Source organism: Podarcis bocagei (assembly GCF_964188305.1).
Source record: "Podarcis bocagei genome assembly, chromosome: 1".
Classification (NCBI taxonomy): Eukaryota; Metazoa; Chordata; class Lepidosauria; order Squamata; family Lacertidae; genus Podarcis; species Podarcis bocagei.
The window spans coordinates 71,007,049-71,022,431 of record NC_138125.1 but is presented as its reverse complement, the minus strand read 5'-3'; the positions used below and the strand labels follow the sequence as shown (position 1 = coordinate 71,022,431).

The 15,383-nt window shown below is 41.6% G+C and overlaps 1 protein-coding gene across 1 annotated transcript; it reads right to left on the bottom strand.

Moving 5' to 3' along the window:
* Positions 1–248: 248 nt before the first annotated feature.
* On the bottom strand, positions 249–13,713 carry LYVE1 (lymphatic vessel endothelial hyaluronan receptor 1). Its single transcript, XM_081184430.1, has 6 exons — positions 13,462–13,713; positions 10,224–10,395; positions 8,253–8,392; positions 4,848–5,120; positions 1,786–1,864; positions 249–932 (listed from the first exon to the last, which is right to left on the bottom strand). Exons 1-6 carry the CDS (start codon positions 13,544–13,546, stop codon positions 746–748), a joined length of 936 nt encoding a protein of 311 aa, XP_081040556.1. The 5' UTR covers positions 13,547–13,713; the 3' UTR covers positions 249–745.
* Between the last annotated feature and the right edge of the window lie 1,670 nt (positions 13,714–15,383).

Here is a 15,383-nt window from a genome sequence, read left to right as displayed (position 1 = left end):
TTTGTATGCTTTTTTGGTTTGCAGATGATCTCCATACAACATTGCAAAAATGATTTCTGCAATTTTTTTTATTAAGATGGAAAAACCTTCCATAATAATTCGAAACCAATCGTGTTGTTTCAAAAGATTGTATCCAAATATATCTCCCTGGAAGTTGTATAGAAATAATTATATTGTCTTTTCAGAGCAATCTTAATAAATAAAATGGTATAGCGTGGTATGATAATGAATGTGACAATGGCAACATATTTTTTTGGAGAGATATATTATGCTTTAATCCTAAACACAGTTGCTGCAGAGAAAACTCTATAGAAGAGGATGGAACATACCTCAGAATGTCATGCAGATGATTGCTCTGTTATAATTGTCTTTGGTTTAAATAGAGAGAGAGAGAGAGAGAGAGAGAAGACTGCCTGCTTAAAGTGATTCCTATAGGGAAGTGTTTAGTACAATTTTATCTGAAAAGTTGGATACAACATTTCATAGTTACAAAGTTTGTGCCACATTTTCCCATGTGAATCAGATCTTTTCTCTCCTCTCCACATTAACCCTTCCATTTATGGAATTCTGTAATGAACTAGGCATATTTTTGTAATGACATGGTATAGCTGATATGCATAAAGTACAAATTGCATAGAGAGACAAAAATATTGACTTTGGCAGTATTTACAACCATCCATTTATAAACAATTTGCTAATATCTGTCATTTGTTCATCTAAGATATGTCCATTTGGATGCCATTTCTTAAACTTCTGCTTCCAAACATTTTACCCGTGGTTCAGGCTTGGCTTGAGATTCTTCCATGTTTTTCCCGTTTCCCTTGGGTTCCTGCTCTGGTGTTTTGACGCTTGTCTTTGTTTCTTTGATGTTCTTGGTTTCAATTTCTACCTTTTTCTCCTCCTTGTTGGTAAATGGAAATGTTTTCTTGTATCTTTAAACAAAATTTGGAACAAGTTAGGAAATTGGACAAGTAACCATAAGTCTCCAATGCTCCCTTCTCCAAAGGAAACTAAGCACTTGCACTATGTCTGGAACCTCTTGCCACTCAAAGAATTGAAGCAGGCAATGAACATACTCTTGAGAAGGTGCAAGGACAACTCAGATAACCCTTAGGATGCTGTATAGTTAGCTTTGAACTCACCAAAGCCACATAAATGCAACTGTGCAGCACAGCAGTTCCCAATTCATGTGTTTATCCCCCAATAGAATTGAGGGATGTATTTAGGTAAAATCCCAGGACCAGATCAGAGTACTAGTGCTAGCTTCTTTTATGAGCTGCTGTTCCACAGAAGGTCACAGATCTGGTGGTCAAGAGACACATGGGCGTAGCCAGGATTTTTGTTAGGAGGGGCAGGACCTTTGTTGGGGGGGGGGAAGCAGGACTGACGTGATTGGTCAGTTAGTTAAATATTTATATTGTTTTACTTGATCTGGGGTTAGCTGCCCCCCTGCCCCCCCGCTACATCCATGAAGAGACCATAACATGCAGATTATGTACATGCACTTCCCTTCCATGTGCAGAACACTGTATATGAACACATGCCTTTGAGTGTACAAATGTATGGAAATGTGCTTCACCTGTATTATGTTTCTACTGCATAAAAGAATATACATGCCAATAAAGGTACAGGGTTAGAGGCTGACTTGCACAAAGCAGTCTACTTGCAGAGTCCAAGGCTCACTTTCTTGGTCAGCATGTTGAATGCGCACATGTCAAGGCAGCAGATGTCTAAAGATGCATATGGATATTTATTGTAGCAAATAAAACAAAAAAATACCCTTACTTTTTGACATAGCAGACTGCTAAAACAACTGTTGCTGTGAAGAAGATGAGGGCGAGCACAAGGAGGGCAGTGGGTACACCTAGAGAGAGAAACAGATTGTTTTAGAATCAAAGTGTGTGAAGGGTAATCCATCATGTCTGGTGGTTTCCAAAGGCTGGTCAGCACACAACATTGATTTGTGGATGTGGATGGGAATTCAAGGGGGCGTTTTGGACCTATACAGCTCAGGACCAAAGTATTTGAGGAACTAGCTTGCTCTGCATCAGGGACTCGCTTCATCTGTTGACTTGTCCTCTCTGCAAGAGTTTAGGAGATATGCAGCCAAGAAAGGGACGTTTACTGTTACACTCCTTGCATTGTGGAATGTTGTTTTCAGGAATTGCTTTTCTCTCCCTGTTTTTTTTTTTAAAAAAGTATCCAATATATTTCTGTTTTAGCTTGTATTTGGTTTTTGTGACTGGTTGAGTTGTGGATGTCCTTTGTTCATATTGATGGATCTGATGGTTTTGTTTTCATTTATGTGATTTTATATGAAAATGTGATTTTTAAAATTAAAAAACCATATTTTGTTTCTACTCCAAAAGTGTTATAAAATGTCTTAAAGCAGCACACTTTAAAAAAAATATACACAAAATATTTTGTGGCCAAAAAAATTTCCCTGGAACTTCACAGAACAGCAGGAATTTTTGTCATACTGGCATGCTTTTGTTGCTGAACAACTTGTCCCCACAGAGCATGTGCAACTAATTAGTCACTGTGTCCTGGCATATGATTCAGCCTGGGCGTAGTTGGTAAATTAATCTTGGCACTGATAATTTTTTTAACATTAAGCCACCCCAAAATGCCTGTTAGCATTACTTTATTTCTGTTCTTGTCCTCTCAGAGTTTGAGAAAGATGATGTCATCATCTAGACTGACGAGAAAAATCTAATGTTGCAGTGCTATGCACACTTAAAGGTAAAGGTAAAGGGACCCCTGACCATTAAGTCCAGTCGCAGATGACTCTGGGGTTGTGGTGCTCATCTCGCTTTAATGGCCGAGGGAGCCGGCGTTTGTCCACAGACAGCTTCCGGGTCCTGTGGCCAGCATGACTAAGCCACTTCTGGCGAAAGCAGGGCAGCGCACGAAAAAGCCGTTTACCTTCCCGCCGGAGTGGTACCTATTTATCTACTTGCACTTTGACATGCTTTCAAACTGCTAGGTGGGCAGGAGCTGGGGCCGAGCAACGGGAGCTCACCCCGTCACGGGGATTCGAACCGCCAACCTTCTGATCGGCAAGCCCTAGGCTGTGTGGTTTGGACCACAGCGCCACCTGCTTACCCGGGAGTAAATCCCATTTTATGATGGCAAATTCCATTAGCAAAAATTATGATGGCCAGATGCAAAAGAGGACAGGGCTCATGAACCTTTAATAATTAGTAGAATAGGGATTTTTTTGCCAGCATAGGTTGCACAACAGTAGGATTAGCTGAAGATCCCTCTTCTAATCAACTATTAAAGGTGCGGGAGTGCGGTCTGCTTTTCTATCTGGCCACCCTGGAATGACATTTCCATAAAAAAGACTTTGAAACCACTTCTGTAGCTCAGTATCCCTGGACTGAAATGAGATTGACTAAGAATTCTTTGACATAACTACTTTGTCATGTCATCAGCAGCCACAATGAGCAGCAACTATCTGTCATGCCCTTTTGGATACAGGGGAAGAAGAACTCTCTTATATCTCAAAACTAGCACACCTCCCACAAGCAAGTAAGCAGCAGAAACCCACCTAAACCTGGGGGAGGGGGAAAGTTATAGCCCTCAACCACATTTCATGCAGATATCAAGGAGAGGAAAATGGGGGAATGGGTGGTGGAAAGAGAGAAAAGGTACTCACATATCTTGGGCTCTGTCCTCACCCATTGCTTGTTTTAATTCCACTCATTGCCAGCACTAGGCCTATGACAGATTACTTCCAACAAGAGAATGTGACCCTTGACTTAAGGGCCGGGCCCCCTCAATGTTTAGAAGGCTCCGTGTACAGTGTCCTGATATCACATGACTTCGGGCATGTGATATCAGAACGTCACGTCGGGTCCCCTCAATCCTCTGGAGTAGGTGGCACTTTTGCCTGCACTTAAGACTTTACCTTTCCTGATCTGTGGCTTTGAACAACCCGCAAGCATTCTTCACTTTCTCTCATCTACCTTTTCCCTAGTCTAATTTTTGGGAAGTTTCCTCTTTTGAAGTCAAATGCAACTTTCTTGGACTTTCCTGGCAATAGCCCACCTACATATATGGTGAATTTGAGACCACTGTGGCCACTGTTTCCAATCAGTTCAACACCACTTACATCCTGCCCTAGGTCCTAGGCACCACTAAACATAAAATCCTGGGTAGCCACCCCTTGGTCGATTTGTTGTTGTTCTAGGCACAGCTATTTAGCGTTTCTAAACATTTTGCCTCTTTGCCATGACTGGATTGTGCATATTCCAAGTCTGTATGGAGGTAAGATTCCCATTGGCGTGAAACTGGTTTGAGAAACAAATCTCAGACAGTACTGTTTTATAACAACAGGATTCATTTGCATTTTGGATAATGTCATGTGGAAAGGCAAGTGAGTGCACAGTAAATGAAAGTGGGAACACAACCTTAGTGGGTTCATGATGGAGGCAAGATTCAAACCAGGGGCTTCCTCAGCCATACTAATGCCAGGTGTCAGTCCCCCCCCCCCAAGGGATGTAATATTAAAATAAGAGTCTTCTGAAACAGATCTAGGCTAGGCCAAAAATAAATAATTCTTAAAATACATCAGAAATGAAGAATCTCCTTCACTCCTGCAGGTCTGGTTTAGTTTACATTCCGTACAGCTTCTTGCTTGCTTCAAAATGTCACCTTTCCCTTACCTCCACTCAATATGGAATTTTTAAACCTCAGATGAAGCCCTAGCTTTCCTTTTATTTGCATTAACACATCTAGTGATGTTTTGTTATACCACTGGAAAAGACCAGAAGGCATGGGGAAAGTATGAAAACAGCCATACATCTAATTCTCTAAGCTAAATAATGGGATGTTGCTCTTACCTCCAAACAGAGAATCATTTCTAAAGGCAGTTTGTTTTGCCGTGAGATGTAGGATCACATCCTCTGTAGTTGGTGCTGTTGGTGAAATGGTCTGCGATACACATATAATACGATATAGCAGCTTTGAAGGCTCTTTAGTTTTTTGTGATTCAGATGTTTGAACTACTGCTGAAGTGTCCTGAGGCAAGACGGCAGAAGTAGAGTTTGCCTCCATAGTAACGTCCAGGGATGCAGTTGTACTTTCTTCTGGTATGCAGGAATTAATCCATGTGTCTGAAAAGATGAGGGAAAGCAGTGCAATGAGATGTATTGACACTAGCATTTTGCATGCAGCTGAAATGACTTTTCATACTGAATTGCAGTGAACGTTTTCCTCCTTGCTACAACCATCATAAATCAGGTGGTAATTTCTATTTCTTTTTGTTTGTTTGTTTAAAGTACACTTCATCCTCATCCTAGTGCCTCTAATAGCTAAGCTGGATGGGAACTGCACTGTCAGCGTAAGTAGGATCCCTGAGAAACAAGAAGGAGGTGTCAGCAGCAATATGACAGTTAACAACAGGAAGGTTGAATATCCATTAGAAAAAAAAATGTTTTGCTGGGGGCTCTTTCTCCTGCTCACAACAGGAAAATTGGGAGCATAATGGGAGTCGAAAGCATTAAATTCCTGCACATCTGGTCCTAATAGTGGTTATTTAAATGAAACGACATACTTACTCATTGCTTTCACAAAATTAACATCTCATCTAGTTTGGCCCTTAGGCCAGGAAAAACATTGGTTCAGAAAGTTACCCAACCCATTACATTGCGGTGGTACTTAAAGCCACATTTTAAAGGCATGCTTTGTGTGCGCCTGTAGCCTGTAGGTGCTTTGATATATTAAATGCAGCAAGAGAATTGAGCTGCCAATGTGATCCTGAGGAATAACTAATCCCTTATTCTGAAGGTCGTTTATATAATTTACACAGTTTGAAAGCTATTATGACACCAATGGCCATTCTGAGTACATTTTAATATAATAGAAGGAAATGACCTCTTTACAGTTCTTCATATGAGTCCCTGGTGGAAGCTTGATGACGCATTTTCATTGACTGAATAGGATGCTGAATGACAGAGTGATATTACTTTTATCACCAGAGTCCTTAAGTGATGCCAAAAGTCACAGGGAGGACACAAATTTATCCAAGTACATTTTACACCAAGACTGTTAGAGATTAACACACTCATTATTAGGTAGTATTTTTGTGTTTTTATATTGTAAGATGCACTGTTATCCTAAGATGAAGGGCAGTACAGAAATTTCTACAACATCATCATCATCATCATCGTGTGAAGGACAGAGACACTCTGATCCAGCATCAACCAGCAGGGTATCTTTTTCTATCACAATTTGAATTGTATGGAATGTAAATTGTCATACAAGAAATAAAAGAAGCAATAAAATACAATTAAAAATCATGCACCATCTAGCAGAGTGCATTGCAATTGGTACACCATCAGTAATTTTCAAGAGGTTTATGAGGAAATAAGTTGGGGAACTTTTAGAATTTAGAGAGAAAAATGTTTCTTTTTAATTTTGCCTATCTGCTCTCCCCTTCATTCCTTATATCTCCATCCCATCCCTAATTCAAAGAATCTTAGAATCATAGAATTGAAGGAATCCCAAGGGGCCATCTAATCCAACCCTCTGCAATGCAGGAATTGCAGCTAAATAATCTCTGGCTAATAGCCATCCAACCGCCACTTTAAAACCTGAAAGAAAGGAGAGCCCACTGTAACAAAGCTTGATCTGAAACCTTGACAACAACATATCATGACACACCCCAATGATTCTTCGCCCTACCTGCTTTACTGCCCTTTCATACCATACACTTTGACCAAGGGGACACAGAGAAGTTAGTGGATAGTTTCCTCTCTCAGGTTGAAAGTTTATCTGTAACTTGTAGTTCCTTTTATCCAAGAGTCAGGGTAAACTGAGAGATGGTGCAAAATTTAAGTTGTGGGGTGGGTGGCGCAGGCTGGCCATGATCTCATGGCAACTGGATAGCCTTCACATGAAATGTCGCTACATCCGCTTAATAATAATAATAATAATAATAATAATTTATTATTTGTACCCCGCCCATCTGGCTGGGTTTCCCCAGCCACTCTGGGCGGCTTCCACAGAAACCCAAAAACACTAAAATATCATACATTAAAAGCTTCCCTGAATAGGGCCGCCTTAAGATGTTTTCTGAATGTCAGGTAGTTGTCCATCACCTTGACATCCGATGGGAGGGCATTCCACAGGGCGGGCGCCACCACCGAAAAGGCCCTCTGCCTGGTTCCCTGTAGCTTCGCTTCTCGCAATGAGGGAACCGCCAGAAGGCCCTCGGCGCTGGACCTCAGTGTCCGGGCAGAACGATGGGGGTGGAGACGCTCCTTCAGGTATACTGGGCCGAAGCCGTTTAGGGCTTTAAAGGTCAACACCAACACTTTGAATTGTGCTCGGAAACGTACTGGGAGCCAATGTAGGTCTTTCAAGACCGGTGTTATGTGGTCTCGGCGGCCGCCCCCAGTCACCAGTCTAGCTGCCGCATTCTGGATTAGTTGTAGTTTCCGAGTCACCTTCAAAGGTAGCCCCACGTAGAGCGCATTGCAGTAGTCCAAGCGGGAGATAACTAGAGCATGCACCACTCTGGCGAGACAGTCAGCGGGCAGGTAGGGTCTCAGCCTGCGTACCAGGTGGAGTTGGTAGACAGCTGCCTTGGATACAGAATTGACCTGCGCCTCCATGGACAGCTGTGAGTCCAAAATGACTCCCAGGCTACGCACCTGGTCCTTCAGGGGCACAGTTACCCCATTCAGGACCAGGGAGTTCTCCACACCAGCCCGCCCCCTGTCCCCCAAAAACAGTACTTCTGTCTTGTCAGGATTCAACTTCAATCCATTCGCCACCATCCATCCTCCAACCGCCTCCAGGCACTCACACAGGACCTTCACCGCCTTCACTGGTTCTGATTTGAAAGAAAGGTAGAGCTGGGTATCATCTGCATATTGATGGACACCCAGTCCAAACCCCCTGATGATCTCTCCCAGCGGCTTCATATAGATGTTAAAAAGCATGGGGGAGAGGACGGAACCCTGAGGCACCCCACAAGTGAGGGCCCAAGGGTCTGAACACTCATCCCCCACCACCACTTTCTGAACACGGCCCAGGAGAAAGGAGCGAAACCACTGTATAACAGTGCCCCCAGCTCCCAACCCCTCTAGACGGTCCAGAAGGATGTTATGGTCGATTGTATCAAAGGCCGCTGAGAGATCCAGCAGAACTAGGAAACAACTCTCACCTTTGTCCCTAGCTCGCCGGAGAAAGAGATTTGATACAAAATATTATTGCTTGATTCATTATCTTGGCTCACTCACCTGAAGAATTGTAACAGTAAGCATGGACTCGATAGTCATGTTTGGTTCTCCAGACGACTATTCCAGTTTTATTCTTACCACATTTTTCATTTGGAGTTATCCGGGAAATGACAACATACCCTTCTTGTATCCAGCCAAAACTACAACAGAAAACATTGTTTTTCTGTTAAGCGTATGCCTATATCAAGGAATGTTGTTGATAAAATTTAGCATATAAAAGCTAAACTGAACGTTTATTCTGGTCACTGTGGGCCATTAAATAGCTTGCTTGCTTACTGATTGATTGATTGATTGATTGATTGACTGATTGATTGATTGATTGATTGTGTGAGGCCCACGCTTTGTTTCTCCCGGACACTTATTAGACAACCTACTCTGCAACATGGAGCTTTTATAGAAGAAAGGAAAAGCAAATAATGCTGTAGAAAGGTTCTCTCACAGGTTTATCTTTAAAAAGATAGGCAATATTTTCTACTGTTGACAACTTTATGGATTTGCAATCCGGGTTCCAAGATTTGCCATTTGTAGTTTAACACTTGAAATTGTCATATGTTTAAATAGGGGGATGAAATGCCTATGAATGGGTCTGGACTGCATCACTGTGCAATTTGGCTTACTTGCAAATAAGCATGTATAAATTTAATACCACCTTCCTGCTGAATATGTATTTGATGTGGTTCTTCAGCATAATCAAACAACTCATCCAATAATAGCAATTGTATGTCACACACGACTACACTATCTCAAGGACACAGAAAGTTTTCTTCTTGGTTGTTTTAAAAAACCAAAACTTTATTTAGGACATCCCACCAAGGAGGCAAGATGAGGTGACCAATTTGGGCAGCAGGATCCATAGGAGTAGCAGATCCAACCTTCAAAGAGTGCAATGCCCACTGCCACCACTGCCACAGTAGCAGTGACAGCTGTAGCATGCGCCTTGAAGACTGGATCTGCTGCCTTCTCAGCATCCCCTCAGGCAGCAACCTCTTGGCATAGGGAGGTGCTGCTGATCTCCTCCCACCCATGTTCCGATTTAGATATTTATCCCCCCCCCCCCGTTCGCGATGTAGATCTTCACACACCACTTCTTCCCTGGTGGGGGCAGGGGGAGGAACCATTTTGTACTTCACTGCAAGTGTCAAAACATATTGGGCCAGCCCTGACTTTAGCGATTTCTGTACATCGAAACACATCTGTTTAGAAGCAAGTCCCATTGTGTTCAGTGGGGCTGACTTCCTAATAACTGTGTTTAAGATTCAGACTTAATAAAATTGGCAAGAACAGGAAATGAAAAGCTGTATAATGTCACAGTCAGGATGTTACATGGTAAGTAATGTAAAACAAGAGTGTAAAAGGAATGGAAAGACGTGTTATAAAAATGTGCAAAGATGTCAATGATTTGATTACTAACTATTTCTGAGATCTAAGGATCTACACAGTTCTGTGACCCTAAGGAGACTCTGGGGCTTACAAGTATTGAACAGCAACTCTCCCTGTCACATAGCCCGTCTCTTTGGAAACCTGGGGACGTTTCAAAAGGAGTTTGTGATATGGGATAGCAGGATCCTGTTCAAGTGAGACGGAGGTGGGAAGTCAATTTTTCAGCTGGTCTACTCTGAGTACTACTAATGTTGGATGTTATTCTATGGACTTAGACTTAAATATTTGAAATCCCTTCTGTGAAGGAAATGAACAGAGACAGTCACAGCACAATCCTAACTCAATGTAAGTCCTATTGAATTCAATGAGGCTTACTCCCAGGTAAGTGAGGTTAGGATTGCAGCCTTAATCCCAGAATGGATAAATTACTTTTAATCTAAGAAAAGTCAGAATAAGGTGTAGATATTTACGGTAATTATTTCATGCTTTAGATTCATTTATAATAATATTTTTAAAATATTGTATCTACAAAGAGATGTCTATTTGCCAACCTACAATAAAATATTTTAAAAGTTGAAAGATTTTTTGTACCTGCAGGTTTCAAAGCCATGCTTCTGAGCCTCTTCAACCTGAGATTTATATGCCAGCTGTAACCCCAGCTGCTCGCATATTTGTCGTGCAGTGACAAAATTAAATACACCTTTATTGTTAACATGTGAAGCAAGAGTTATTCCAGAAATCCTGCACTGGAGAGTCTTAACATCTGCAAACAGAGAAGAAATACAGCAAATGATTACCTATAGAAATTTTATCTTTAATTTCATGTACTTTGAAGAGTGGAAAAATTATAAGAGCTACTTTACATAAAGTCAAGTACAGTGGTACCTCGGGTTAAGTACTTATTTCGTTCTGGAGGTCCGTTCTTAACCTGAAACTGTTCTTAACCTGAAGCACCACTTTAGCTAATGGGGCCTCCTGCTGCTGCGGCGCCGCTGGAGCACGATTTCTGTTCTCATCCTGAAGCAAAGTTCTTAACCCGAGGTACTATTTCTGGGTTAGTGGAGTCTGTAACCTGAAGCGTCTGTAACCTGAAGCATATGTAACCCAAGGTACCACTGTATAATTACACCAACTAGCTGAGTCTCTCCAGCATTCCAAGCCAGGGTCATGCCTATTCCCAATAACCAATATTCTTTAACTTTGGTTAGTAAGGATCAGGGAGAGCTGGATTTTAACTCTCCTTCGGCCTAGTCACTCTCTAAAGAATTGTTATGAGGGTACAATGGAATGTAAAAAGAATAATGTACACAGCCTGGGACCACCTTGATATCCAAGGATTGGTTTGGGAACATGTGCTTTTAAATGTGTTCATAAATGATCTAGAGTTAGGGGTGAGCAGCGAAGTTACCAAGTTTGCTGGTGATACAAAATGGTTCAGAGTGGTTAAAACAAAACAGGATTGCAAATCGTCCTAAGCAGGGTGAAGGAACAGTAAAATGGCAAATGTCATTCAGTGTAAGGAAATGTAAAGTGATGCACATCAGAGCAAAAAGTCTTAATTTAATATATACACTTACAGGGTCTGAACTGACAGTGATTGACCAGGAACAGAGGCAGTTTTAGGGGAGCAGGACTGGTTTGGGCGCCACGGTGCAGGGGTGCCTCAGCAATGCTGTAGAGCGCAAGAGATGGGTGTGTGGGTGGTTGATTTTAGTGTCGTCGTACAGGGTACTGCTGAAATTTGAGAGCTCAAAGGCTGCCACTGCTGGGAACAAGACCTTGGAGTCTTGAGAAAAGCCTGAGGAAGTTTATGAGTATAGGCTACCATATGGGGGACTTTTTAACCAAGAGAAAATTTGAGTAAGAAGGGACATTATAGAGGTGCATTAAATTATGAATGGCATAAAGAAAGTGGATTGAAAACTGTTTTTCCCTTTCATAATACAGTGGTACCTCGGGTGAAGAACTTATTTCATTCTGGAGGTCCGTTCTTAACCTGAAACTGTTCTTAACCTGAAGCATCACTTTAGCTAATGGGGCCTCCTGTTGTTGCCACGCCGCCGGCGTACGGTTTCTGTTCTCATCCTGAAGCAAAGTTCTTAACCCGAGGTACTATTTCTGGGTTAGTGGAGTCTGTAACCTGAAGCGTCTGTAACCTAAAGCATATGTAATCTGAGGTACCACTGTACTAGAATTCAAAGTCACTTGCTGTTCAAAAAGAACATTTGACAAATGAGGTACAGTCAAGATGATAAGGGTCTATTAGATTTGGAGGGAAGAAATATCTGCAGTATTCTGCAAAACAGTTAGCCTTGGGAATAAGAGACATCCTTTCTTTTAAAATAAGGGAGCAGGGTTTAAAAATAAGCATTGTGTATCTGAATCTTGACTCCTCTTTCCTCTTTAGTCATCAATTTGCCTCAAACAATACTCTACTCCCCAAGGACCAATTTTTCTTACCAAACTGAGTGCTCTCGGTGCGTGCAAATATTTGTGGTGTTCAGTGCCAACACTACCATTAGGCAGGAAGGGACAGTACATATTAGAGGGCATAATATTATTTAAAACAAATTCCATGGCGTCTTTTGGAGTTTCTGCTTCAAATAGCAACATAACTTTGCTATCTTTTTTTATTAAGTGCTTTACTCATAACCTAAGTTTCCTAAGATTAGGAAGTTTACTTGAAACAGGAAAATGAACTTCATTGAAAGAGCTCTTGTGCAGTGACAGATAGAACTGGAGAGTTTGATCATACAGTATTATAAAGCTATATTAGTCAGTCCAGCGGCTTGGCTGTTCTCTCTCAGTACTTGAAGTGGAAATGGGTGTGGCTGAACTTGCAAGGAAGGAAAAGGAGGAAGGGAAGGGATTCTATCTGAAACAGTGGGAACAAGTAAGGGAAAAGGGAAAAGTATATTAAGCTTGTGGTGACTGGAATTTTTTTAGCAGGGATAGAGTGCTGGACTGTGCTCTTTGACAACTATAACCTGGGCTGTGAACTTACTGGCTAAAAACAGATGGCTTGCTAGCACTCAGCAGAGCAACTTTAAATCATTTTAAAAGTCATTAAACTAATAACCAGCAAAAACTTTTGAACTGCTCAGTAGATTCAAAACCTTGTTTTTTGTGGTTTGGTTGATAAACACATTTTGAAGATAATAAGAGGGAAGGGAGGAACAAATCCAAGCAAAAAAATAAAACTTAAAAAAAAATCACAGAAAAATATCTGATTCTGCAGCTAAGGTAACTGCTACATTACTTGTAACACCTGATTCAGAATTTCATTTTTGAATAATTTATTAACATTCTAATTGCATCTTTAACTGGAGACACTTAGGAGTTCTTGGCTGCTTCCAGACAGCCTGTTTATTGAGTGTCCTGATTTGTTTGCATAAAGTTTGTAGGGAGGTTAGGTGACATTAGCTATTTATTGAGCATTCATTTTGATTTGTTTGCAGAGAGGTTATACAATGTTGGGCCAAGCAAGTGTTATTCCATCCATTCCAGTGCATCTTTATTGCAAAGAGTCCACATTTTGGGGGCCAGAAACAAGTTTGTTGTGCGAGAGCATAAAGTCCGCTTTAATGGTGCCAGCCAAATTTGCTGCTATGTGTCTGAATCCCACCCCAAAACAGTGGCAGTCTGGAAGCACCCCTTATTGTTTAGGTATCCGCCTGCTCTGTGTTTCATTTTACTGCAATCCGGGATTAATTTGCAGAGCTGTGAATAATCTTGCTGAGAATAGTGGGCTGGATTCGATTACCTTGTCCTTACAGTGCTACAAAACACTTCAGAAAAAAACAGTACAAGCAACATACTAAAAACGTACCTTCCAAAGGAAAATTGTGCTGGGTTGTGATGCTTGCAATCCAGGTTGAGAAAAAGAAGATTGTAACTCCAACATGAGATGCCATCCTCGGGAACAGCAGGTGTCGAGATTCAAGCCAGGTTGCTTCCTTCCCACCCTGCAGTGTTGAAAATGTGACGCCTTGCGCACCTTGTGATCTCCAAATGAGGTCCTCCCTTGAGAACTGCTGAACGGCCACTGTGCTCCACCGCAGGCAGGAACAAATTTGTTGCTGAGCTCAAAAGCCATCCCACAGGTCAAGGTCACTAAGTGGAAACGCATGACACCCCCCAAAAAAAGCTAGGGGGCAGCATGGAAAATAAAACTAGTGCTGACTCAGAAAACGTACAGCTGAGGAAGAGAGATAACACGATGTTATACTCTTCGTCTTATAAACAACGGGAAGATTTCCCCCATAGCTCTGGGGTGCTCATTCTGTGATAGTTCCTGTTTAGGCAGTTGTGAGTCACTTATCCTTCATTCAGCCTAATCACTTGTTAGCCAGAAGCTGCGGGTGTGGTGTGTAAAACTGTTTATTACCTTATATGTAAAAACATGGAAATCAGAACTTTTGATATAAATTTATAATTTAGATGCATGGTTGAAAGATGAAAAAAATGACTATTTGACTGAGGTAATGGTTTACAAACTCTGTTTTTGGGAAGGGATAGAATTATAGAATTGTAGAGTTGGAAGGGATCCTGAGTCATTGTCTAGTCCAACCCCTTCAATGCAGGAATCTCAATATAGAATCAAAATTTGATTTTATTTGAAACTAGACGCAGTGATTCAACTTGTGCTTATACTTAGGATCCAGTCTCTGACAGACTCACGTTTTCCTACCTGACTGTATCTCTTGTCTTTCACTTTGTCAGCAGTGTCACGATCACATCTAAGGTAGAAGAGATGCCATTAGGGCATGCACTGAGCGTGGCCAAGTGATTCCTCAAGAAGCTGTGAACGGAACATGACAAAATAGCCAAATGCACACAGAGAGTGTGATTCGAAGTCACCTTCCTTATTTTAAAGCAAACTGATGAGAAAATGTGAAGAACTGAAGTCTGGAAAAACGATTAACAGAGAGTAACCAAAAGTGCCTGAGTCGTGGTGTTTTTCATGAAGGCTTTCTCTTGCTTCCAAAGGATCACTCCCTTTAGTGTGTGCTGTTTCCCCTCCAAAAAATGATGAAAAAAGTGTTCACCCATTGTGTTGGGACAGGTATCGGAGGGGTGAAAGATGCCCCCATTGCTAAGAACAAGGCAGCCTAAGTAACACTCCGAATCTAGCTATATAGATCCGTAGAGGTAAAGGTGGGACTTGGTAATCTGTCATAATATGGTGACCTGTGCAAGGCCAAAATTTTGCTCGCCCCCAAATGGATCTTCTCAATTACTGATCTTCTCAATATTGTGCCCACTTGGCTTAATGAACTGTGTGGCAGAACAGCCCACACCGCCATGAATCTAGCGCTGAGGAAAGAGTAAGGGTGAGCAATGGGAAAATGACGACGTTGACATCCTATTTGAGTCATGTTCTATCCCCACACTGACCTCACAGCCATTTTGAGCTAGGGCAACGATGCAAAGCTACTGACTTTATTTTCCCTTAGGAATGCCATCATGTAGCCAAAAGCAATTGACTACATAACTCCAGTAAATCACATTCATTACGTCATCACAGAATGGCTGTGATCATATAGCAAAGGGGGTCAAATAAATCTTAAAACAACATGGCAAAAGCACATTTATAAGTTGGGGGATTTTGCAAGGTTGGGTTGATGGACAACATCTTGTCCCTAGAGGCAAACCTTGTGTCTCAAAAAGGTCTGTGCTTTAAAAACTACACAGTGTCAATTGCACTTGAAAGGATAATGGAAGCCTTTAAATTTATTCCTGATTGTTTTT